The 27,222-nt window shown below is 42.7% G+C and overlaps 1 protein-coding gene across 21 annotated transcripts in view; it reads right to left on the reverse strand.

Annotated features, from left to right (window-relative positions):
- PTPN3 (protein tyrosine phosphatase non-receptor type 3) overlaps positions 1-27,222 on the reverse strand; it is a 753,142-nt gene that overhangs the window by 388,640 nt on the left and 337,280 nt on the right. For all 21 annotated transcript variants that reach the window (XR_015878492.1, XR_015878493.1, XR_015878491.1 and 18 more), the window contains one exon: positions 17,494-17,666. Coding sequence is in view for 18 of the 21 variants with exons in the window: in XM_088473619.1 (XP_088329745.1) it covers positions 17,494-17,666 (173 nt within the window). In the remaining 3 variants the exon portion in view is untranslated. The remainder of the gene's footprint in view (positions 1-17,493; positions 17,667-27,222) is intronic.

A 27,222-nucleotide genomic window follows, 5' to 3' on the forward strand; every position in this document is an offset into this window, starting at 1 on the left:
TTTGTTTGTAAATAACATAATCCAGCTATAGCTCCCTAGTCAACTGAAAATTATGTTATTGTGAAGTGGAGACATCAAACAACAACTAGAATGTAAGCTCCCAGGCAAAGCCCTCTTTCCTCTTGTTTCTTCTCCTGCACTATCCCTACCACTAGTGTTCCTCGTCTTTGCTTCAGCAACTCTGACACTGGGCCTGATTCAGAGCCGCTCGTAAGCGGCCGCTCGCTCGCTCCGAGCGATGTTCGCACATCTGCGCATGCGTATGGGACGTAATGCGCATGCGCCAACCAGTCAGTGCGGTCGGAAATCGTGTGCTCACAAAATAGCGAGTGCCTGCTAATTTGAGTGACAGGATGAGGCGTTTGTGGGTGGTAACAGGGGAAGGTGCTTGAAAACGGGGAGTGGAGATCCGAACGCAGGCGTGCCAAACGGTCAAAACGGGCGTTTTATGGGTGTGCATAATTAACAAAGCAGCGTCATCGACCACGTCACTTGGTTGTCTTTTAGCCTGAACTGCTCGCATGATTGCGGTAGGAAAATGCTACCACAATAATAGCAAGCAGTTCATACGCCTTTCGATGTACTCGATTAATCAAATAAATAGCGGAGATGACGTATGATGCGAGTGGCCAAGGGGCGTCTTTACAAAATAGCGAGCGCATGTTTCGGATGCAACAGACCGCAAAGAACAAGCGCTCAATTTAAATAGTCAGTCCCTTTTTCTGAACGAGCGAGCGGAAATAGCATCCGGCTCTGAATCAGGCCCATTGTCTGCTAACCCAGAAACCCCCTGACTAACCAAATGCCTTATTGGCTGACTGCGGTCTTGCGGCCAGCGATAAAAGCCCAGCACACTTGTGGACCTATGTCGCAATTAGCAAGTCTCTTGGGAGGGGCAGAACCAATATGATGCAATTATATAAGCATTGCTTAATTTTGGTCCTAAGGATGTCCTGCCCTATCAACAACCGTGTACAGTATGTGTGTGTCGATCAGCCCTAACATTAAAACTACTGATTGGTGAAGTTATTAACATTGATTTTCTTGTTACAGTGGCCCTCGTCACGATGGGATACATTAGGCAGCAAGTGAACACTCAGTTCTTGAAGATAATGTGTTGGAAGCAGGAAAAATGGGCAAGCACAAGGATATGAGCGACTTTGAGTTTGAACGACTTTGAGAAGGGCCAAATTGTGATGGCTAGTTGTCTGGGTCAGAGCATCTCTAAAACAGCAAGTCTTGTGGGGTGTTCCAGGTACTATATGCAGTGGTTATATATACTAAAAGTGGTACAAGGAAGGACAACCAGTAAACCTGCGACAGGGTCATGGGTGCCCATGTGCGCTGATACAGCTTCTCCCCGATGTATGATCGGGAGGTTGGGCAGTAAATCACAGAGGTGCTATGCGCCCCTGTCATTATTGGCGCTGCTATCTACAAGATAGCAGTGCCGATAGCCTGGGCCATATATGAACGGTCAGATCGCCTGACTGTTCAGAACACTGTAGCTGTCACTATCAACAGCTACAGCCTGGCGCTGCCCTATCCCCACAGCAGGGACAACGCTGTCCCTGCTGCAGCGGCTACCGGCTCCAGGTTGCACGCGGGGATCTCGTGATACTTGCGAGTTCCCGCGCATGCTCAGTGGAGCCGGCCGGGACTGAGACAGAGCGCATCAGCACTAGGCTGATGCATTGCGGTCTCTACCGGGTAGCGCCGGGGGAGGGGAGTTATTGCTCCCCCGCTCCGGCCAATGAGATGTTTATACATCTCATTGGTAGTTCTTCCTGCTTCACCTCGGTAAAGAGGCTAAGCAGGAAGCGATATAGCGCCACATTAAGTGCTGCTTTAATACATCTATCCCATTGATTCACTGGGTAGCAAAGGATAGCCCTTCTGGCCTGGATGTAGTGTAAATCCCGCCAGACGAAGTGCAGGCCGTCGCTATACCGCTGTTGGCATCCCACCACCGGGCAAATTGCAGATGCCGCTATCCCCTTATGTATCAGGATACCGGCCTCAGAATACCAACAGCCGGCATCCCGATCGTAAGACACTGGAGCCAGGTAAATCTTAGCCGCATGTGGGAGGGGTTAGGTTTAGGCACACGCAGGGGAGACTTAGGGTTAGGCACCCCCCAGGGTGGGATAGGCTGCAGGGAGGGTAGGTTTAGACTTCCTCTAGAGGGACAGGGTCAGGCATCCCTCCCCGGGAGGGTTAGGTTTAGGGTGCGGGAAGGGGGGATAGGGTTAGGCACCACAGGGGGGAGGTTAGGATTAGGCACACCCCCAGGGAGGTTAGGCACCACCAAATGAGGGTTAGGGAGGGAGAGGAGTTCAGCTGCCGACATTTCATACCCAACCCCTTCTGGCCCTATTCCACAGAAGGGATACAACTAGCTGAAAAAGTTAATGCTGGCTATGATAGAAAGTGTCAAAACACACAGTGCATGGCAGCTTGCTGCATATGGAGCTGTATAGCTGCAAACTGGTCAGTATGTTCATGCTGACCCCTATCCACCACCAAAAGCACCTACAATAGGTACGTGAGCATCTGGACCATGAAGGAATTACATTTTACAACATGTGGACAGCCATGTGAACAAGGCAAGTTGATGGAGACTGTGTGATGCTCTGGGCAATGTTCTGCTGGGAAACCTTGGATCCTGGCATTCATGTGTATGTTACTTTGACACGTACCCTTTACCTAAACATTGTTGTAGACCAAGTACACCCCTTCATGGCAAGGGTTTTCCCTGATGGAAGAGCCTCTTTCAGCAAATTGTCAATGAATGGTTTGAGGAACATGACAAAGAGGGCCTAACTCAGACCCGCTTGCGAGCGCTGAGCGCTCGCAAGAGGGTCGATGTTGGGCCAGTGTGCATGCGCACAACGGAGGCGGCTCCGTCGTGCGCATGTGCGAGACCCGGATAGCGACGGGCAAGCCGTCGCTCCGGGTCTCGCTACAAAGGGGGCGTGCTGTCGATGGTGAGTGACAGCATGCACCCTTTGGTGGGCGTGCCGGGGGCGTGGCTGCCCAGACAGGCGTTCCCATGGGAACACCTACCGTCTGGGGCCGGCCCCACTGACATCACAAGTGATGCTAACCCAGAAACCCCCTGACTAACCAAATGCCTTATTGGCTGACTGCGGTCTGATAGAGCCGAAAGCACTCCAGGGCATGCAGCAGACGAGACCCTACCACAAGGGTCTCGTCGCAAGCCCGATGGTCGCGATGGTCACCCACAGCTGTACGAGTGGCCAGGAGGCCGCTTTAAAATTAGGAGGGACGGCCCTGATTCAGAGCGAGCGCTCTGTCAGAGCGTCCGGCTCTGAATCAGGGTCACAGTTCAATGTGTTGACTTGGCCTCCAAATTCCCCATATCTCAATTGAGCATCTGTAGGATGTGCGGAAAAAAAAAACATTTGTCCAGGAAATTACAGGATTTGCTGCTAACATCTTTGTGCCAAATACCACAGAACACCTTCAGAGGTCTTGTGATGTCCATGCTTTGAAGGGTCAGAGCTGTTTTGGCAGTTTGAGGGGGGGATCTACACAATATTAGGCAGGTGATTTTAATGTTATGGCAGATTGGTATAAACAGGGTGGCCCAAAAGTAGATATACAGTCAGTGGCGGCTCCAGAGGTGGGGCTGCAGCACGGTCCAAAATTCAAGTAGGGGAGCAGCCCTTTCTTTTTTTGTGGCAGTTTCTTTGTTCATTGCTCAGATTCATTTGATGGCAGGGAATCTGAGTAATGAACAAAGAATGTGGTTTATAAAGCAGTATTGGAAGACTGAAAATGCAGTTAAAGTGCACATCGCGTGGCAAGATGCATATAAAACTGTTCCACCAACTCGCCTGACAATTATCATATCAGAGATACATTTTTTCAGTGCGTAGTGTACCAAAATCTGGACGTCCTTGGATAGAAGAGAATGAGATGAGAGTCGACCTGACAATCAACAGACTGAAAAAGTCCATATGACGCGCATGTCAGGAGCTATCCATACCGAGAACATCCTTGCAACAGTTAAAATGTAAATTGAAATTAAAATAATAAAAAAGTAAACCAAATTTCTCACCAACTAGACTTTCTTGATAAGATCATCTGGTCAGATGAAGCCTGTTTTTAAGTTGTCAAGCCACGTGAACAGGCATAATTGGGCAGATGCAAATCCCCACGGGACTATCACAACTAAACTGAACCAGCCAGGTGTCACTGTGTGGGGAGGACTGACCAGCAATGGTATCCTGGGATGCCCCAACTCGTGACCAGGGCTGAATCCGCCAAACTGTTTTTGCAGCAGGATGGAACTTCTCATTTTGCTTTGGAAGTACGGGAATACCTTCACAACACCTTCCCGCAGTGTTGGATTGGGCAATGTGGCAGCATTGAATGGCTACCATGTTCACTGATTTTACATCAATGACTTGTAATAAAGGACAAGGTTTATGTGTTGCTGTGTGTCACAGTGCAAATGACAGGTTGCGGGAATTTTGCAATGTTGATGGAGGACATTTTGAGGACCTAAGACACTAAAAAAACAGACAATATTGGGCCACCCTGTATATGCTAGTATATTAGACACAGCATATTCTGGGTCACCTCAGTCTCTCCCCCCCATTCAGCCGCTGCTATGGCTGGACCCACCCCCTTTCTGCTGTACTTGTCACACCTTATAGACGAAACCTATTGATGAAAAAACATGTAGGGCGTTACCTAGAGGATGTGGACGCTTTGTCGTCAGACGCTGATCTATAGCACCCGAGACTCTGGTCCGGCACGCTTAGATTATATACACTGAATCCACTTGTGGTTGAGGCATTACATCTAAACTTGTTGGAGAATGGACACTATATATTTGGGACATCTATGACTGTGGCGCAGACTTACTTTTGTATATATATATGTATATATTAGGGATGTGCAGGCTCGGTTCTACTCGGTTCCGTTCGGTTCTTTTTACCGGATCTTATTAGGTTTCAGCTGTCACGAGTTTTGGATAGCCAATAAGATTTGGTAAAAAGAACCGAACGGAACCGAGTAGAACCGAGCCTGCACATCCCAAGTATATATATATATATCTATATATATATATATATATATATCTCTGTCGGTATTGATACTCTCTGCATCCTGACTATGTCCCTATTATTCAGTTTCTTCCCCCTGTACTTAAAACACACTTCTCAGCATGCCATACGGGTTCTCACATGCATAATCTCATCCACAGGGAATCTGGAAAAGTATATGAAGCTAGTTGGCAAGACTTTACTGGGGACCAATGAAATTATTGTGCATTGGAGAATGCCTACAGATATGATGTAAAAATGAATGGAGTATGGAAGGCTGAGAGACTGGCTGAGTGAGAACCATACTTTATAATAGAAAGGGACCTGCAATATAGGGTAGTGGGGGTACAAGAGAAAATAGGTAATCAGGTTTTCGTGCCACAGGTACACATTCCTTTGGAACTGGCAGCAGCCCATATACACTCTAAGGGAGGGCATTTGGGAGAGGAGAAAACTCTTAATTGGGTAGTCCAGAGGTTTTACTAGCCAGGCATCCACATGACAGTCAAGAGAAACTGTCAAGCTTGCACAGTCTGGAAACAGACTGTCCCTATACCTGATTACTGAGCTCCCCGGATATCTCTTCCTATAATCCCAGGTCCATCTGTAAAACAGCACTTAAGGGAAGCACATCGGTGGCAAAAAAGGGGTTATGACACCTGAGCCTCCATGCAATACTTCTAATCCAGGTGACAAGGTGCTTGTCCTGGGGCCCACCGAAGATGGGCAAATTGTGTGCAAATGGGCAAGGCCCTTGTGAAGTGATAGAGGCCATAGGACTGGTAAATTATTCAGTGCGGCAGCTGGGTATACGGCAAATAGAGAAAGTATATCACATCAAACAGTTAAAACTGTGGGTGGAGGAAGCATTTCCACAGCAGAGTCTTCCGCAATGAAAGTTCCATCCCAGGTTATGTAGACACTTCTGTCCTTGGCCCCCACCTCAAAAAAACTACAGAGGGAGGTGATGGGAAAATCAAAACTATAATTGATATAGGGCCTTGTCCAAAACTTCAGCGGCAATGCAACTGTCCTTATTTCAGCTTTGCAGTGGCACATAGTGCTGGGGCTCTCCATAATAACACCTATGCCCTGTCACTGAATTTTGTGCTTCCCAGGGCAGCTGATTTGCCAAAGTTGGCGAAGCTAAGAGAGCATAAGTTGGGAAAAGGGAAATCTTTTCCAGGTAAAGAGTCCGCTATGCCAAATTTGGCAAAGCTAAGGGGAAGGGTATGTGGGTACTTTGCCACGTTATGATGTCCATAACAGGTCTCACTCCCTAGGATAAGGGGCAGACAGGGTTAAGGATCCTGCGGTCTCCTACAGAAAATGTTTTAAACATACCTGCACTACATGGGTGTGATTGCTCTGGAGTGTGTGAAGAATAAAATAAGAAAGGCTCTGGGCTGAAACGCGTTAGTGTGACTGAGGGGACTGCTGCTGCTGGGTAATCTAACCGGACTGCGAGGTACCATTGGGAGGTGAGCTGAACCCGGGTACTCATTCACTGTATCATGTGTATTTATTCTGCCTTAGTTTGAAAGCCCATTCTGGTACGTGGCCACTTTGTTAAATGTTCATTTCAACTTGGATATTACAAAAAATTGTCAGAGCTACACTATGGGGCATATTCAATTAGCCGCGGGGTTTACCCCGCGGCTAATTGTCGCGTTGGACGGGATACAATTAACGGGGATTCCACGCGCGGGTGTCCCTGAGACCCCGCGTGCAAGTCCCCGCTGTTTGACTTTACCTCGCACCTCTTGTAGGTGCGAGGTAAAATCAGCGTGAGGCCGACTTGTTCGGCCTCATGCGAGAGGGTATTACACACTGTTTCCACGTTGCTCACGGAAACAGTGTGTTCCCGCGCGCGACAGCAGATTTAACGGCGCGGGGAGAAAGCTATTTTATTGAATAGCTTAACCCCGAGCCGCGGGACTTTCAAGCCCCAATTACTCGCGGGAGAGGTCCCGCGGGTACTTGGATATGCCCCTATGGGTTGTTCCCGGTTCTAACTTTTTTTTGAGGAACTGGTGGCTTAAATAGGACTCATTTCCTTCAGGTGGATAAAGAAACATCCACAAAAGGAATTCAAGCAGAGAGGGACTCTATAAACCTAGATGTAAGCAGGAGGACTACTCCTCTATTTTTATTTGCATCTTTCTGACACTAGATTCTCTCTTTTTTTGAGGGACAATTGAAAGATGATCTTCTAAGAAGAGTGACTTCTGGAACTTTATGTTGGAGACTGAATTTGACTTTACACACACACACACACACACACACACACACACACACACACACACATATATATATATTGTAGAAGCCATTTTGGAATAAGAATCCATTTTGTATGCCATGTATGCATGGAGGGTGGGTGCACAGGACAGGATGGAGTTAATTCATTGTACAGACCCTGTCATATGTGCACAGAAAAGCATATGTACATATATGGTAAGGTATGCGATTCCAATGTTTAAACAGAGCCATAGTCTCACTGCAGATAATGCATACCAGATGTGTTAGACAGAATCTATAAATGTGGGCTGTTCTGTTAAAAATAAAGCAGAGAGATGGAGATGCTTGTGGTGCATACAGTGTCCCGTGTCTTCTTCTCTACACACATGAACATATGTAGCCTTTAGCAAACAAGACGCAGAGGGTGACCAATAAGGGACTCATTCACTGGCCATAGCTAGTGAGGAGATTTGACAACATGGAGGTCCCAATGAGATGCCCAGCAGTGTTGACCACAGGACAGAGGATGTGAGATCGTGCCCTGGGGACAGAGTTGTCAGGACAATTTCCCGGGTGAGTAAACAGAACTATTTTGCCTGCCTGGTAGCTGTGTCCCCATTGCAGTTGATGTTCTGTCCTGCTGGAATCAATCCTTGGGTAATTATTGGTCACCCTAAAGGTGTTGTTATTTAAACATGTTATAATCTGATATATGTTCAGTGAATGATAGGTGAATGTTTAAAGTCTTGTTTGTTATGTACCAAACCTGTCCTAATTGTGTTTTTAGAGTAACTTTGATTTAGCCATTGATTTAACTTTAGAAGAGAGCCCCACATAGTGATTTGTTATGAAATAGAAGAATGCCATGAAATTCCATTAGATTTAGAAAGGTACATCAGAGAAGGATTGGACACATTTACAGAAATGTGTTGTCATTTATTAGTGTCAGAAAGAACAGAAAGAGAGACCCTGTCAGACAGTGTTTTCAGAAATAGGAGGAAAGTTACATCCAGTCAATAGTGTTAATAACTGAGGCAGGAAAAGTCAGTGCGTGGATGTGCCTATAGATAAACATTTGATATTCTTGTGCACAAGAATAGTAACCTCTAATAAGAGGGGGGACCATTAGGTCTGATTTTAGTCATAAGGGGCTTTGACTAAGTTAGACAAGGGAATGTTCTAGCAAAGCTTTATGGGAATCATAAAGCAGGATATTTGATGAATGTTTAAAACAGCTGACATCCTTAGACTGACTGGTTTAAACCTCACAAAATGAGAAGCAGAAGCAGAGGTTAATAAATATAACCTAGATGACACACTGAAAGTTCTGATTGAGAAATGTAATAAACTTGAATAAGAATATAGAAATGACGCCCAGATGTCCACTGACTTAATTATTACTGCAGAGGAATGTTGTGTTTTTTATAACTAGTGTTTTGTTTCTTTTGTTTTTCTTTTCTTCTCAAAATGTATATTTAATTTGTATTGTGAAGGCATGCTGTGATAGAGGTGCTTTGATGATGACAATGGAATGCAGGATGTCACAGAAAATGGCTGCCGTGCTGTAACTGAATGTTTGCTTGTGAATTAAATGGGCCCATATGCAAGTGTATGTGATAAAAGAGAGTCGAGTGAACTTGAGAAAGTAGAGTTGGTTGGAACAATTGTGTTGATCAGATGTGACATGTGTGAATGATTGTGCATAGTGAAGGTGTACTAGGGAATTGTGGAGAAGTTGTGCAGGAATTGAAAGGGTTAATGTGCTAGTTTGAGTGAATTGCCATTTTTTCATGGGGACGCCCATAAATAAAAAATGTGCATTGTAAGATTGGAAAAAGGATTGATTTTGAATGCATTAATAACAAAATGCTTTATTTGTTATTTTCTAGGAAAATGGATATTGTTTCTGTAACTTGTGAGATCAAGAGATTGCAGAGACATATTGTAATTCTAAAAGAAACAGTAATTATTTTTGATTGCTGCAGAAGGGATTAATAGTAAAAGTGATGTAAAATTTCCCTAAGAAAATGTTTTATCAGTCCATGATTTCTTTAAACTGTTGAATGATGCATGCTTACAAATTAAGATGTTAATGGTTTTAGACGACCAACAAGAACATAATTTTACAAATCTAAGAATATAGGTAGAATAGGGTCTGTTCTTTATATAAGACTGTACTGAATTAATCAGAAGCAGCCATAGGAATGCATATTGCCAATACAGTTGCGCAGGTCAAGTAAGCTTTAAATGAAAAAAAAAATTAAAAAAAAAAAATCAAATAATCCACTCCAGATGTTCCAAGTTCTGGAGTGTAAGGGAATGTGGTAATATACCAGTTATAGAAGAGAAATTATCCTCAGTTGTATAATATCATGAGAAACTGTTAAAAAAGACACAGATCAAGGGATTGATGGATTGATAGGTTCTTTCACCCTTGGAAATGTCAGGATGTTGAAACTAAGGGCCTGATTCAGAGCCGCTCGTAAGTGGCCTCTCGTTCGTTCTGACCGATGTTCGCACAACTGCGCATGCGTACGGATTTTAATACGCATGCGCGAACCAGTCAGTGCGGCCGAAAATCGTTTGTTCGCTAAATAGCGAATGCCTGCTATTTTGAGTGACAGGAGGAGGCGTATGTGGGTGGTAACAGGGGAAGGTGCTTGAAAACTGGGAGTGGAAATCAGAACGCAGGCGTGCTTAAAGGTCAAAACAGGCGTTTTATGGGTGTGCATAATTAATACAGGAGCTTCATTAACCACGTCACTTGGTTGATTTATAGTCAGAACTGCTCGCAAGATTGTGGTAGGAAAAACCAACCACAAGAATAGCGAGCAGTTCATACGCTGTTCGATGTACTCGATTAATCTATTAAATAGCGGACATGACGTATGGTGCGAGCGGCCAGGGGGCGTCTTTTTCAAAATTACGACCACAAGTTTTGTTCGCTCGTTCAGACATAGAGGCGTGAACAGACCGCAAAGTGCGAACGGTTCATTTGAATAGCCACCCCTTTTTAATGAACGAGCGAGCGCAAATAGCGTCCGGCTCTGAATCAGGCCCTAAGTTTGTTTACAGGTATGTAACTAGAATTACACTGACACTACTTAAAACATGCTGGACGTTTTTTGTATGCTTCTAACTGATTTGGTTAAAATACTCAGATTAATATTAAAGTTTAGGATTAAGTAAGATAAACAGAAACAATTTTTTTGGTTCAAAGCTCCAACCCAACCTAACCAAGAGGGTGTGTCTGGACCCCAAGGGGCGGGGGAAGGAAAAAAGTCATACAAAAAGTGCCTGTACTAAAGATATTTAAACAATTGAGAGAATTTTTAGGTCTTATTGTATATTGTATTGTACTTAAAAGGTGATAGACAGCAGGAATTTAAAAGTACTGTAACTTAGTTCTTGTGTTAACTCTGCTATACTACAGCAATTAGTTAAAGTTGAATCCAGATGTCACTTTGTTTCTCATGTATTCAAGAGGAGGGAGGAAATGTACTGTGGGGGATGATGCTGGCATATGAGAGAAGATCCAGCAGCAGAGCATATGCAAATTGGAAGGGTCCGAGGCTGCACATCCCTAAAGCAAATTCTATATGTAATTCAGCTAGCAACCACAGGGGACTAGTGAGACACAGGAAGATGAAAATTATGATTACTTTTTTTTTATTTTTCATCTTTCTTTAATGATAATGATTGTCTTGAATTAATGAAATCTTTTTTGATAGGTCATTTTATTGTAAATTATAGATAGATTATACATAGTTTGTATTAGATTTTTTGTTTGCTGCTTTTCAAATGCCGACAAATTTAGTTTTAAGTAAGGTCAAAAGCACATTTCAGAGAAAATACCTCAGAAGAGGAACTGCTCCAGCAAGCCAAGCTGGCCAAACAGGCTACAGTAATATACCTACCTGATATTTTGATATTGGCGACCAGAAACAGCAGAAACATTGAACCTGATTTTGTTAAAAGTTGCAGTTACAGGTTCCTCAGAAGTATGACTTGGAAATGACTATGTGCATGACTTCGGGTGATGGATGGATGGTTAAGCACCACCTCTGTCTGCCACATGCACTATTCTCAGTCTGAGCCCAAATACTTCATGGAAGCGCTCATTAGCGTAGAGATGCTATGGTAAAAATAGCCAAGAAGCACTGGATAGCCCCAGACTTCAGTTAGGCTGCATAAGCCTACCCCTAATCATTGCACAGCCCAGGAAAAGTGATCATGATACTAGAAGAAGAAAGAAAGGAGTACCTCACAGATGTTATTCCTTCCAGAAACAAAAGATTGATTTTATATAGTTGGTTAAGTGTTGGGTATGTTCTGTGCTCAGACCTGTTGTCAAATTGACTATGGTCTTGCAGGGTAGCAAACACAATAGAAACAATAGAAACAATATGAACAATAGGAAAAAGGAAAATAAAATGACAGAAGTAATTCATACATGTGAAGTACTTGAGGTCATAGAGAGTGACAAAGGTACACATTTTATTAAAAATGTTTTTAGAATGTATCTTGGAGAATCTGAGAATAAATAGGACCCAAAGCAATGATAGAATATAAAGACTGAACTATACAGTCAAATTGAACTATGAAAAGTTTGTTAGAATGTTTATTTTTAATATGATTGATAGTCAAGAACAGTCCCAGTGTGAAACGTAGGATTATAGCTTATGGAATACTATTTAGTAAAACTGTTAGAACAGGATATGATTTCCTACAAGAGTTACAATATGAGCATAGTAACTTGATTCAATATGTGATGCATATATAATAGAAACTAACCAAAGTCCACCACCAGGTGTTCTCTTATGTTCTAGATCCCAATTCAATTGCAGCACCTACAAACTGCAATCAGGTGATTGGGTCGTGATAAAGAAGCATCTAAGGAAAAGTCCTAGGACCCAGTAACAAGGTCCTTATCAAGTTCTCCTAACTACTCCGATGGCAGTAAAGGCGGCAGAAAAGAAAATTTGGATTCGCCTCACACTGCAAGATCTTTATATAAGGGGAGTTGGAGTAATTTGAAGTTATGAATTGATATATATGTGGCTAGGCCCTAAGCCAAACAAAGGCTAGTGAGAATGCACTGTATACTATGATTCGTTCTTGTTATAGTTTTGTTTCTAGTTTTATCAATATCCAGACCTAGTGTAAAGAATGGTCACATTATAGAAGTTTTACCCAGACTATGTAATACTGTTATAGATGAAATATTTAATGTGTTTGAAATAATTACTAATGAATTGAAATTTCAGGTGAAGGTTTTGGGACAGTTTAGGCTGATCCTTGAGTATCTCACAGTTACACAGGGAAGTATGTGTAAAATAGTGAGACCTGTTTGCTGTAATTATATAGCTGATAATTTATCTGACCCATTATATGTACACTTAGAGAAAGTTAAGAACTTGAATGACCAGTTTAGGAAGATACATAATGATTCAGCGTATAATATTGATAGTAATGGATAGTTTACACGGTTGAATATGTCAAGTTGGTTCAAGGGAACAGAAGAATAGTTTTTTAGGTATTTTCATGTTATGCTAAAGGATTGAAATTACTAGTCATCTACATGATTGTCAGGATGACTAATAAGGAAAATACTTACAATTGATAACTGTTCTAGGTTTAAAGCGTCTAAAGAAATGTCAAAGACAACTATGATCCTGCTACATGGACATACCCAGAACTTTTGTGCAATTTGAAAGACAAGAGAACCATTGCTTTGCAGAGACTTATGTGAACAATGTATGGAAATAATTGAAGGCTTTTACAAGAATACGGATGAAAAGAAGATACAGGACTATAGGAACTGAGGGACTCATCGCCTATGTGGTCTTGAATGGGCACTGCCCCATGCAGCTACCTCATTAGGAGGGATAACTTGTTGTGTGAAGTAGGGACCAGCTACATAGGGGGTGGGCCATGGCTAGGTAAGCTAGAAAGACAATAGTATGTAAAATTTTAATCGAAAGGGGGGAATATGTAGAAGCCATTTTGGAATAAGAATCCATTTAGTATGCCATGTATGCATGGAGGGTGAGTGCACAGGACAGGATGGAGTTAATTCATTGTACAGACCCTGTCATATGTGCACAGAAAAGCATATGTACATATATGGTAAGGTATGCGATTCCAATGTTTAAACAGAGCCATAGTCTCACTGCAGATAATGCATACCAGATGTGTTAGACGGAATCTATAAATGTGGGCTGTTCTGTTAAAAATAAAGCAGAGAGATGGAGATGCTTGTGGTGCATACAGTGTCCCGTGTCTTCTTCTCTACACACATGAACATATGTAGCCTTTAGCAAACAAGACTCAGAGGGTGACCAATAAGGGACTCATTCACTGGCCATAAGCTAGTGAGGAGATTTGACAATATATATATATATATATATATATATATATACATATACACACACAGAGATTGAGTCTCCCCTATCTAAATATTCTGAAATACGGAATATTCCGAAATACTGAATTTTTTGAGCATGACTGAAATAGTAAAAACTTTGTTTTTTGATGGTTCAATGTGCACAAACTTTGTTTAAAGCACAACATTGTTAAAAATATTGTATAAAATTACCTTCAGGCTGTCTGTATAAGGTGTATATGACACATCAATACATTCTGTGTAAAGATTTGGGTCCCATGCCCAAGATATTTCATTATGGTATGCAATTATTCCAAACTATGGAATATTCCGATAACCAAAAAATACCCGTGGTCCCAAGCATTTTGTATACGGGAGACTCAACCTGTATATACAGTCAGGTCCATAATTATTGGGACATTGACAGAATTTTCATATTTTGGCCTCTATTCACCACCACAATGGTTTTGAAATGAAACAAACAAGATGTGATTTAACTGCAGACTTTCAGATTTAATTTGAGGGTAATTACATCCATATCGGGTGAACGGTGTAGGAATTACAACGGTTTCTATATGTGCCTCCCACTTTTTAAGGGGCCAAAAGTAATGGGACTATCAACTCAAAAGCTATTTCATGAACAGGTGTGGGCTATTCCTTCGTTATTTCATTATCAATTAAGCAGGTAAGAGGTCTGGAGTTGATTCTAGGTGTGACATTTGCATTTGGAATCAGTTGCTGTCGACTCTCAATATGAGATCCAAAGAGCTGTCACTATCAGTGAAGCAAGGCATCATTAGGCTGAAAAATCAAAACAAACCCATCAGAGAGATAGCAAAAACATTAGGTGTGGCCAAATCAACTGTTTGGAACATTCTTAAAAAGAAAGAACGCATCGGAGAGCTCAGCAACACCAAAAGACCCAGAAGACCACGGAAAACAACTGTGGTGGATGACAGAAGAATTATTTCCCTGGTGAAGAAAAACCCCTTCACAACAGTTGGCCAAATCAAGAACACTCTCCAGGAGGTAGATGTATATGTGTCAAAGTCAACAATCAAGAGAAGACTTCACAAGAGTGAATATAGAGGGTTCACCACAAGATGCAAACCATTGGTGAGCCACAAAAACAGAAAGACCAGATTAGAGTTTGCCAAACAACATCTAAAAAAGCCATTACAGTTCTGGAACAACATCCTATGGACAGATGAGACAAAGATCAACTTGTACCAGAGTGATGGGAAGAGAAGAGTATGGAGAAGGAAAGGAACTGCTCAAAATCCAAAACATACCACCTCATCAGTGAAGCATGGTGGTGGTAGTGTCATGGCGTGGGCATGTATGGCTGCCAATGGAACTGGTTCCCTTGATTTTATTGATGTGACTGCTGACAAAAGCAGCAGAATGAATTCTGAAGTGTTTCAGGCAATATTATATGCTCATATTCAGTCAAATGCTTCAGAACTCACTGGACGGCGCTTCACAGTGCAGATGGACAATGAACCGAAGCATACTGCAAAAGCAACCAAAGAGTTTTTTTAAGGCTAAAAAGTGGAATGTTATGCAATGGCCAAGTCAATCCCCTGACCTGAATCCGATTGAGCATGCATTTCACTTGATGAAGACAAAACTGAAGGGAAAATGCCCCAAGAACAAGCAGGAACTGAAGACATTTGCAGTAGAGGCCTGGCAGAGCATCACCAGGGATGAAACCCAACGTCTGGTGATGTCTATGCGTTCCACACTTCAGGCTGCAATTGCCTGCAAAGGATTTGCAACAAAGTATTAAAGTGAAAGTTAGATTTAGAATTGTTTAGTTTGTCCCATTACTTTTGGCCCCTTAAAAAGTGGGAGGCACATATAGAAACCATTGTAATTCCTACACCGTTCTCCTGATTTGTATGTAATTACCCTCAAATTAAATCTGAAAGTCTGCAATTAAAGCACATCTTTGTTTCATTTCAAAACCATTGTGGTGGTGAATAGAGGCCAAAATATGAAAATTCTGTCAATGTCCCAATATTTATGGACCTGACTGTATATATATACAGGGCCGAAACTAGTGTTTTTGTCACCCAGGGCAAGACAATAATTTGGCATCCCCCTCCCATGGTAATTCCACCGCAGCAGTGCCCCCATAGTAATGCACCTATAGTAATGCCCACTGAGGTAATGCCCCTGTACTAGTGGCCATATGGTAATGTTCCCATAGTAATGCCCCTGTAGTGCCCATATGGTAATGCCCCATAGTAATGCCCCTATAGTGCCCAAATAGTAATGCCCCCGTAGTCCCCATATAGTAATGCCCTCTAGTAATGCCCCTGTAGTAATACCTCTAGTAATGTATCTGTAGTGCCCATTTAGTAATGCCCCTGTAGTGCCCCCTAGTGATGCCCCTGTAGAGCCTCCTGGTAATGCCCCTGTAGTGCCCATGTAGTAATACCCCTAGTTATGCCCCTGTAGTGTCCATTTAGTAATGTCCCTGTAGTGCCCATGTACAGCCCCCTGCTAATGCATCTGTAGAGCCCCTGGTAATTCCCCTGTAGTGCCCCCTGGTAATGCTCTGTAGAGCCCCCTGGTAATGCCCCTGTAGTGCCCCCAGATAATGCCCCTGTAGAGCCCCCTAATAATGCCCCTGTAGTGCTCCCTGGTAATGCTTCTGTAGTCCCCATGGTAATGCCCCCGTAGTGCCGCTTACACACACAAAAAAAAAGAAATACTTACCTTAAACCCCGCTCCTGTGACCGCCGCCATTGGGTCCGCCCAGCTGCTCCTCGGAACCATGGGAGAGACGTCATTACGTCTCTCCCATAGTGCCTGTGGGGAGAGCCGGAAGCTGGAATTCAGGAGAGAACTCCAGCCTCCGGCTAGCGCGGCGCTGTAGAGAAGAGCCGGGCGCCCGCTGGTAATAAAATCTCAGCGGGTGCCTGCCTTAGAGTCTCCCTGCGGCGCCGGGCTGGAAGTCACTGACGCTGGGTGCAACGGTGCACCCGGTGCACGTGCACCTCCAGCCCCCCCGCCCCCCCCCCAGTTGCGGCCCTGATATATATATATATATATATATATATATATGTATATACACATATATATACCTTCGTGTATTGTATACATATCTCAGAGAAAGTAGTGCTTGAAACATTGTATTTTTCTTTGTCTAACATTTTATGTAGTGCGGACCACATTGGTATAAAGCAGCACTTTCATTGTTGTGAGCGCAGGAGTCATATTATATTTTGTATAGTATCCAGTTACATCTTTGCCGATCATGCTACAAATGTATGCACACATTGCACCATGCAATTACCCGCAGCAGCATATAATATGGTATGATAAGGTGTGCACTGCGATCGCACCATGCAATCCTATGTAGGTGTGGGTGCAAACGTAGTGCACATATCTGCTCACAGGCGCACGCCTCACATACTATGCATTTGTGGTGTCTAACAGACATTTTTGTATTTATTGAATTTTTGGGATCCATTCTCGACAGGGGATCTATATGGAGGTGTGGTCAAGTTGGTAACACTGTATTATTGTCTATGTTATTATTGTTAAACTGCTAGGTTGCCATGTGCAAAAAAGTGCTTTGGAACCATACAGGTTTTAATCGCATTTGAAGGAGAACAAGAGGAAATACATTAAGAATCCCTTCAAGAAACTTTAGTTTGTTCTGTGCTCATTATCAGGACTCTGTATTAACTTGTTCTAAAACTGGCAACAATATAGTGTTGTGTAGTATATTCTGAAATATTCATCTTTAAGCAAGCAGCAGGCACTTGGAATAATTTGACTTACTTGGCATGGTTAATTGTACCCAGAGTCCAGTAATTAGATACCAGTTTCTTTTCATGAGCCAGTGATCTCTTTGTCTGAAAAAAAGTATGATGTTCCACACACGATTTCCAAAGGTTTTTACATGCACGATAGCTCAACATATTGAAGGTGATAATCTGGTCTCTACATTCATTCTGCAACACAGAGTTACATAGCATAAATATATTGATCATGTAATGATGTACCAAGTTATAGCTCAACATATTGAAGGTGATAATCTGGTCTCTACATTCATTCTGCAACACAGAGTTACATAGCATGAATATCAGGGCCGGATTAAGGTCTGTGGGGGCCCTGGACAAGATCAGTTTAAAATTGACGCCATCTTGCAAATGGCAGCTAGACTCCACTTTAGAAACAAGAATCTGCTAGACACCATTTTATGACCAGCGTCATTTCAAGTTACCACTCAGGAGCTAAGAACAGATGGCAATGTTAATCTACCAAGGGCAACTGGAAAAAAAAAACAAGCTTTCTGAGTAAAAGTAAATAGAAATAGACAATGGGTATTTTTACATACAAATTGGGAATCCCTGGATGCAGATAAAGTAAAGTGGTGACAATTGTAATATAATCCATGCATTGGTATACACAATTGGATCTGTTTGAACTCTAGACAGGATGGTCCCAAAAACTTCATAGCTTGAGGAGATAATACATTTGCATTTCACACAAGAGTCTAGGAGGACAAAAGAGGTATCTTTCCTTTGAACACAGGAAAGATGGGGGGGGGGGCTTACTGACAGGACATGTAGAACTACCTAGCTCAGCATGCCACGCTGCTAAAATGTTAGAATCAAATGCACCCATCTCCATACACATATTAATATGTCTTTATATCAAACCCCGAATACCCACACATTTCATATTCATACATAAGGTTCAATAAGCTTTAAAGTGTATGATTCAAGAAGGTTCAGTTAGTTTAAATGCTAAGAAATAAAGATATTTGTTAACTAAGGAATTATACAAGATAAACACGTCATTCTTGGAGTTGTTCTGATGCGTACTCCTTCCAAAGTTTCCCGATGCTATCGGTGAGATCGCATCATGCATTCCCGAGTTATGGACCGCAGAACCTACAAGCAACCAAAATGTATATTTTAGATTCAACTGTTAGGATACTGACGAAGGCGTGAGGAGGAAGACCCCTAGCTGTTAGAGGCAGGGAAAGTCTGTTTGAACCAGCCTGTTAGATGCACTGTAACAGATGCTTCACCTCTGAGAACCAATGACATCAGCAACAGACATACCTTTTGTCTTGTTTATACTGGGGGGGGTATAAGTATGGGTGCACGGACACTATTTGAGAGTCTTCGTGCTGAATGCTGAATGACGAGGGGTCTCTTGCTGAAGCCTATCTCTGGCTCCAGAAGCGCCTGCATACGTATACTGTACTTGTGGTCTGTATGATTTACTTTTGCACCTAAATTGTGTCTTGATCAATTGCGTGTAACTGTCTGAACTTTTACCTGAATATCACTTGTGCTTTGGAAACACAAGTTCTATGTCTAAGTCTTTATTTATGGTGTGACTGCGTACACAAACTAGCGTCAACCTTAGAAGGTATAAGAAGGTGTGTATAGAGGTTCTGTTCCAATATTGTTAGTTGGGGGCTTGTAGGTTTATCACGTTATCTGATACACGGTAACACTCGGTCAGTTCTCTCTCAGCAAAAGGGTGGAGGCGCCTTTTGAGAGACGCATTAGTCTTTCATTACCACAGTGTTGCTGAGAGCGTACTGCCGGTTATTGTGTAGAGGAAGCGCTGATCAGAATCCAGGGACAAGAGAGGGGAAAGAAAGTTTTTTTTCCTCTATTGATAGAACCTTACGTTTAGAGGGGTGCCGCAGTATAGAGTACGCGGCTGAGACGCATTTTTGCGTACGCAGTTAAAAAGTCATTATATGGTTGTGTGGTAGTTGCATTAATGTGTATGCGGATGGTCGCACAATAGCGTATATGCACTTCCGGTTCTGCTGCCACGTGTTTGAACAAAGCCATTAAGGTTTACATTTTTTTTTCTATTACCAATATCTGGGTTAAACGTGTATTTTTCTGCGCAGGAAAAAAGTGTGCAACAGTGAATACTTGTTGAACAAAGTTAAGGGTATCGTATGATCCTTAAGGGCTAGGTGCAAGGGTTAGCCTAGTCGCTCGGTAAGCAGCTTTACCGTTCTATACACAGTAGTAGGTGTACATGTTGTCTTTGTTGTATAGAGGTGCGTGAGAGTGGCCGACATATAAACTCTCATAGGTCTGGAAGTTACCTTACAAAAGCTTATCCGGGTGTGGAAGTGGCCTGTTTCAAATCTTAGCCAGGTGTGGAAGTTGCCTTACTAAATCTTATCCAGGTGTGTGGGCACCGCCGACTTAAATCGTCCACAGGTAAGTGAAAGTATCTTGATTGTCTTTCACCAGTTTAAATTTTTATTTTAAAAGCGTCGGAGTTGTCTCAGAATGGGAGCCACACAAACGGTAGAAATGTTAGGCAATGATGTGCTGCTAATGGAGGCTCCGATTGGATCAGTCCGTCGTATTATGCATACTAAGTACGGTACTTATGCAATAAGGTATTGTGATTTATGGTTTAATATGACGAGAAAGAGTGTTAGGCCGTTTCCCAGAATTGGCAGTTTTGATAAAAGTGTGTTAGACAATGTCCAGGATCACATCAGTATGGTGCGATCCCGAGAGAAAAAGATTAAGTATTTTGAATGTTTAAAACTATGGCAGCATGAAGGGGATGCTTGGCTTAAGAATGTGCAAACGACGCAAACTAGCGTTGCGAGCGCATTGCCAGAAAATACGTCCGCGACGCTGAGTCGCAATACGGGCGAGCCGCAAATTGGCGTGCACGTGCGTCAAGGTAGAGTTGTGGAGAGTATTGTCAGCAGCTCACGCTCACCTCCCCCACCTTATGTGGATGGAGGTGCAAGTACAGTTACCAAAAATACCCATAAAAATGTAACAAGTAATTTGTACCCCCTCTTAAGTAACCATAAAGAAAATTTTTATGATGTAGATGATGAGCCTATTGTAATGTCTGCCATTTCCCATGCTGTGCAAATGATAGATGCTGCATCACCACAATCACGGGTGGTACCGCCATCTCCATTGGTAACAGCAAGGGAAGTGTTAATACACTCTGCACCCATTGAGGAAGTTGTTAATACCATACGTAGCAGCAGCAGATTAAACCCCCAGCCAGGTAACCAGGTCAGAGGTAGCAACGCTGCCGGTCTGCATCCCGTTCGGACAATAACTGTTACGAATGGAAATGCGCATGCAAACGGTGTAGTGCCCACGAGGGAAGAAGTGATGCATTGTCCATGGACAAGGGCAGAACTAAATTCCATCATAAATGATTTCCCTGATCCAAAAAAGGAATTAGCCAAATGTCAAAGATTTTTGAGAAATTTGGGTAGTTCTCATGAGCCCACTAATAAAGATTGGCGTGTAGTGTTAAGGACCTGTCTACCACGCAATACCGATGTGACAAAATTTATCACGGATTGTGTATTGGATGGCGACGTTCCCTTAACAGACCAAGTAAACCAAGGTAATATTTCCTGCATTGTGACTCAATTGGGTGTATATTTTCCAGTAGTAGTTAACTGGAACAAAATCTTCACAATCAAACAAAAGGAGAGTGAAACTGCAGAAGACTATTGCGACAGGGCTCTGCAGGCTATCGCCCAGTACACTGGGATAGAAGATATTAAAGATAGCATTCACCACAGGGGAATGATAGACACGATATTGATGGACGGTTTAAAAGAGAATTTAAAAACTCGGGTTCAGACCTCACAGCCTGACTGGAGGGGACTTACAATAGATAACCTCATAGAGTCTGCCATAGAACATGACAAAAACATCTCAAAAAAGAGGGAGACCCAGAGCAAAAAATTAATGGCTGTCAGTATACAAGCTCCGGAGGGAATGACGGTAACATCACAGCCAACAGACATGCTTGCACTTGCACACACACTCATGTCAGAACAAGTTGCTCTCACTAACCCCACTCAACAACAAACACAACACTATCCCACTAACCCAATGCAACCACAGGTCCCAGGATATCCACCTACCTCTTATCCCCCACAATACCCTTACCCTCCCTATCCTTACCCATATCCACCACCTTTACCCTCTGCTCAAACTTCACAACAACACATGCTTTCACCTGAATCACGGACATGTTTTAATTGCAAACAAACAGGACAAACAAAAGTAGAAACTGCACAGTAAAGAGTATTGACCCCACATCAGGGCAAACCTAGATATCCCCATAAGGGATATGCACAGAGGCCAGCAAATGTTCAGCAAGCACCAGCTCCAATTGTAGCCGTAAATGCTTTATTGGAGAATGGTAGCCAACGCTAGGGGTCAGGTCATACCTGTAGTCTACAGATGGTCAGGTTAACGGGAAGTACTAGGGAAGAACCGGTCTTGATGGTTAATGTAGCTGGTACTGAATATCCTTTTCTTGTAGACACAAGGACGACCAAGTCAGTGATGAAATCTCCCGTTAATTTACAGGTGACCAACAAGACAATACCAACAATGGGTGTGACAGGTAAAGTGGAACGTTATCCTTTAACAAAGTCCGCAGAGGTTACTATTGGGCCGTTGCAAACCAGACATTCTTTTCTCCTGGCTGCCGCGGCTCCTACTAACCTGCTGGGCAGAGACTTGTTATGTAAAATGGGATGTGTCATACATTGCACCCCTGGTGGTGTATATTTAGATATCCCAGAGAGAATGGTATACGAGGTGCGGGATATGTTAGACACTCCTCAAAGGATAATGTATCACTCTACCGTTTTAAGTGAAACTCCATCACAAGTAGATGAAATGTTGTCCCTAATTCCAGATTCCCTTTGGACTAAAGATGGACAAGGACACTGGATTAATGGCAAACGTAAGCCCAGTAATGGTAAATTTAAAAAGCGGAAGGCAAGCTCCAAAAATTCCCCAGTACCCACTAAAACAGGAGGTAGAACTAGGGGTTTTCCCAATAATTTAGCGATTATTTCAGCAGGGAATTTTAGTTCGTACAGCAAGTGTAGCCAACAGTCCCATTTTTCCAGTGAAAAAGGATGGTCCGAGGGGTTATAGGCTGGTACAAGACCTTAGAGGGGTTAATAAGGTGGTAGAGAGCCAATTTCCCGTAGTGCCAAATCCAGCTGTCATCCTTATGCAAATTCCGCCAAATGCAACCCATTTCACTGTCATTGACCTCTGTTCTGCTTTCTTCTCTGTGCCTCTCCACCCTGACTGTCAGTATCTATTCGCATTCACATACAGAGGTGTGCAATATACATGGACACGATTGCCCCAAGGTTTCATAGACAGCCCCAGTATTTTCTCCCAGGCATTGCATGACTGTTTACAAGCTTTTCAACCTGCCAATGGATCAGTTCTAATTCAATATGTGGACGATTTATTGCTATGTTCTGACTCTTTTATGTCATGTGTGAATGATACTAAACTTTTGTTACTTCATATCTCGCATACAGGACACATAGTGGCTAAGGACAAGTTACAGCCGTGCTAGCCCAGAATAAAATATTTGGGACACTGCCTAACCCAGGGGTTACGACATCTCACAAATGATAGAATCCAGGCCATACAAAACATGACACTGCCGCAGAATCAACAGCAAATTCATACCTTCTTGGGAATTTGTGGATATTGCCGAATGTGGATCCCAGGTTTTTCTATTTTGGCCTTGCCTTTACAGGAACTAGTCTCTTCCTCAAAACCCAATCGCGTCATACACACTGAGGAATCAGAACAGGCTTTTCTTAATCTTAAGGATAGTCTGACAAAAGCTCAGGGCATGTGCAAGTTGGTGAGGGCATACTGGTGTGCACCAGGGTTTTCTTCACAAGCAGAGAAGATAGCAATGTCCTGTCTGACCTACTTGAGAAAGAACATAGGGAAAGCGATCCCTGCCGAACCGTCCCACATTCCACCGACTGATGGACCTTTCCAGGTGATACAAATTGATTTCATCCAATTACCACCCTGCAGGAACCTTAAGTATGTATTAGTGTGCACAGACGTATTCTCTAACTGGGTTGAGGCCTACCCAGCGACCACTAATACTGCTGCATTTACTGCCAAGAAAATAGTTCAGGAATTTGTATGCAGGTACGGTATCCCTAGAATCATCGAGAGTGATAGGGGTAGCCATTTCACAGGTGATGTTTTCCAAAATATGTGTAAGCTGATGGGTATTAATAGCCGACTTCACACCCCCTACCGACCACAAGCCAGTGCCAAGGTAGAGAGGATGAACGGGACTATTAAAAATAAGCTAAGTAAAATCATCTTTGAAGGTGGCCGAGAGAGATACCTGGGTCCATTCCACTCACTGCAAAAAGGTCAATCAACCAGTGGAGAAACAAGTCGGAGACAAAGCTGATAGTGTGGATCTGTCGCTCGCGAGCTTGTTCCGGGAGGATTGAAAAGGTCGTAGTGAGATACCTGAACTGAGAGAAATTTGCAGGTCTTGTTGTGACAATGGACGGGCCTGCTGTGTTCATTTTCATATTCTCTTTCAGAGTGTTCACCATCCTGGTCGGTTCGGGAATATCCAGTTTCTGTGATGGGGGACCGATTGAGGAAACGGGAACTGATGGCAGTGCTGATGGAGTGGAGAAAGGAGGAGTGCAATGCCAATCAGGGGAGTGTCTTTCCAATCTTAGTACTGTTATTGTTAAAAGAGCTGTCATTCCGGATACTCGGGGAAGGTGTGGAGGGTTATCGTCTGAGGATTCCTGTATTTGTGAGCTTTGTGGGTCCCTAGTTGATGAGAACTGTATCCAACGGTGCCAACCTAAATATAATACGTACTGGGGTGGGTATCCTCTAGAGGATTATCATAGCATGGTAGGCAAAGTGTTAAATCAAACTGATTGCTGGGTGTGTTCACATGTGCCACAGGGACAGCATAATGTAGGGTTGGTGCCATTTCCGCTGAATACCACGGAAATTTTAGATTTACAAAAAGGGAAAACATTGGATGGAAAATTCCTCTCATCCAAACCACCTCATTTCAAACTCTATCAATTCCAAGTAGATAGATCACTGTTGTGTTTAAACATGACCAACCCCAATAAACCCGGAGGTTGGGAAGTGACGGGGAATAATCAGATGATGATGACCTTCTCACAAAGAGCTGATAATGAGTCCATAAACTATGATCTGTTACGCTCAATTAAATCCAGTGGGAAACATTTTAGGTACCGGTATACATTGAGTTCCACCAAAGAAATGATTGGTAAAGTACCAGATGGTTATTGTGCTAAAATAATACAACCAGAAATTTGCATATACCAGATGGAAGAGCCTGAGATAGGATTGTTTGCAAGAGAAATGTGTTTAATGATAATGATGCATACCATTCCTTATGTTCTCCCTGATAATGTATATTTTATATGTGGAAGAAAAGCGTACAAATGGCTCTTCCCGAGTTCCGAAGGTTTGTGTCATCTGGGAAGAGTAGTCCCAGAAGTTATGACCCTCACACATTTTGAAATGTTGGGAATACATAAAAACACACCGTCACTATATCTTCAAACACAATATGAACACAGAGGCAAGAGAAATATGATACCTGGTGATATGCATAAAGCCGCTCAGTTAATCAGTGAGACAACTGGCTTCCAAGTTTTAGTCGCCCTGGATCCCACCAGAATTGCTAGGGGTACATTAAATTTTAGATATATCCAGGAACTTGCTAAATTAATAGATAATATTCATCGAGATGTACGATGACACATTCAGGTACACAGGGAGATAATTGCAAGCGTACAAGAAAGAACTAGTGCAACACAGGCTAGTGTTGAATTATTAAACTGCTATTACTGGAGGGTATTGCGTAACGTTAGCCACCCAATTTGGAGTAAAATGTTGCACTTATGTCACCAATGATACCAGCGACCCTAAGGAGGTGATAGACCAAAAGATGGATGAGATTCTGCAGCTAAAGTGGGAATTTCGTAAGAACCATAACGCATCAGTGGCTGAAGCAGGGGAAAAGATAGAAGAATGGGTGTCATGGCTGAACCCAGTGAAATGGTTCTCAGGTCTAGGGGAATGGGTCCAGGAAGTGATCGCCAGCATAGAAAAATTCTTGATCCTTATACTGATTGTCATCATAGTAATTGGCATATGCGTTCGGTGTGTTCCTATTGTGTTGAAGTGTGGAAAATGTAAAAACAGAGTGAAACGAAAGAATGAAACTATGATGGTGGTCAGAAATGATAATGTGTATACCGAGGTAGATACAGAACTGCATTACAACCCTGAGCTACGAAGTACCATCATTTAAATGTATAATATTTAGACATGCATAGAATATATTATTGAAATGTTATTTATAGAACACCTCAGACAATGTAAAGTCTCAAATTCCCCTTCAAGACTGCTGTTATAAGACTAGTGCATTCCCACACCTGTCACATGATCTTCCAAGATCTGCGGTGTGCGTATAATAGTAGTTTTATGTCCCCACCTAGAGACACATTATTGATGGATTAAGAACCACCTTGTGCCATCCCATAATAACACTAAATAATATGTAAATGTAAGCATAAATTAAATTTAAATAGCAGATTGTGATAGCATGTTGTTCGCTATCAAAGGGTGGACTGTCAAAACTGGATTATTAGCTGAGACAAGATCAGTTTAAAATTGAAGCGTGCGCGACGCCATCTTGCAAATGGCAGCTAGACTCCATTTTAGAAACAAGAATCTGCTAAACACCATTTTATGACCAGCGTCATTTCAAGTTACCACTCAGAAGCTAAGAACAGATGGCAATGTTAATCTACCAAGGGCAACTGGGAAAAAAAAACAAGCTTTCTGAGTAAAAGTAAATAGAAATAGACAATGGGTATTTTTACATACAAATTGGGAATCCCTGGATGCAGATAAAGTAAAGTGGTGACAATTGTAATATAATCCATGCATTGGTATACACAATTGGATCTGTTTGAACTCTAGACAGGATGGTCCCAAAAACTTCACAGCTTGAGGTGATAATACATTTGCATTTCACACAAGAGTCTAGGAGGACAAAAGAGGTATCTTTCCTTTGAACACAGGAAAGATGGGGGGGCTTGCTGACATTACATGTAGAACTACATAGCTCAGCATGCCGCTGCTAATAAACATTCTTGGAGTTGTTCTGATGCGTACTCTTTCCACAGTTTCCCGGTGCTATCGGTGAGGAGATCGCATCATGCATTCCCGAGTTATGGACCGCAGAACCTACAAGCAACCAAAATGTATATTTTAGATTCAACTGTTAGGATACTGACGAAGGCGTGAGGAGGAAGACCCATAGCTGTTAGAGGCAGGGAAAGTCTGTTTGAACCAGCCTGTTAGATGCACTGTAACAGATGCTTCACCTCTGAGAACCAATGACATCAGCAACAGACATACCTTTTGTCTTGTTTATACTGGGGGGGGTATAAGTATGGGTGCACAGACACTATTTGAGAGTCTTCGTGCTGAATGCTGAATGACGAGGGGTCTCTTGCTGAAGCCTATCTCTGGGTCCAGAAGCGCCTGCGTACGTATACTGTACTTGTGGTCTGTATGAATTACTTTTGCGCCTAAATTGTGTCTTGATCAATTGCGTGTAACTGTCTGAACTTTTACCTGAATATCACTT

Source organism: Taudactylus pleione, unplaced genomic scaffold (assembly GCF_031769625.1).
Source record: "Taudactylus pleione unplaced genomic scaffold, aTauple2 ptg000137l, whole genome shotgun sequence".
Lineage (NCBI taxonomy): Eukaryota > Metazoa > Chordata > Amphibia > Anura > Myobatrachidae > Taudactylus > Taudactylus pleione.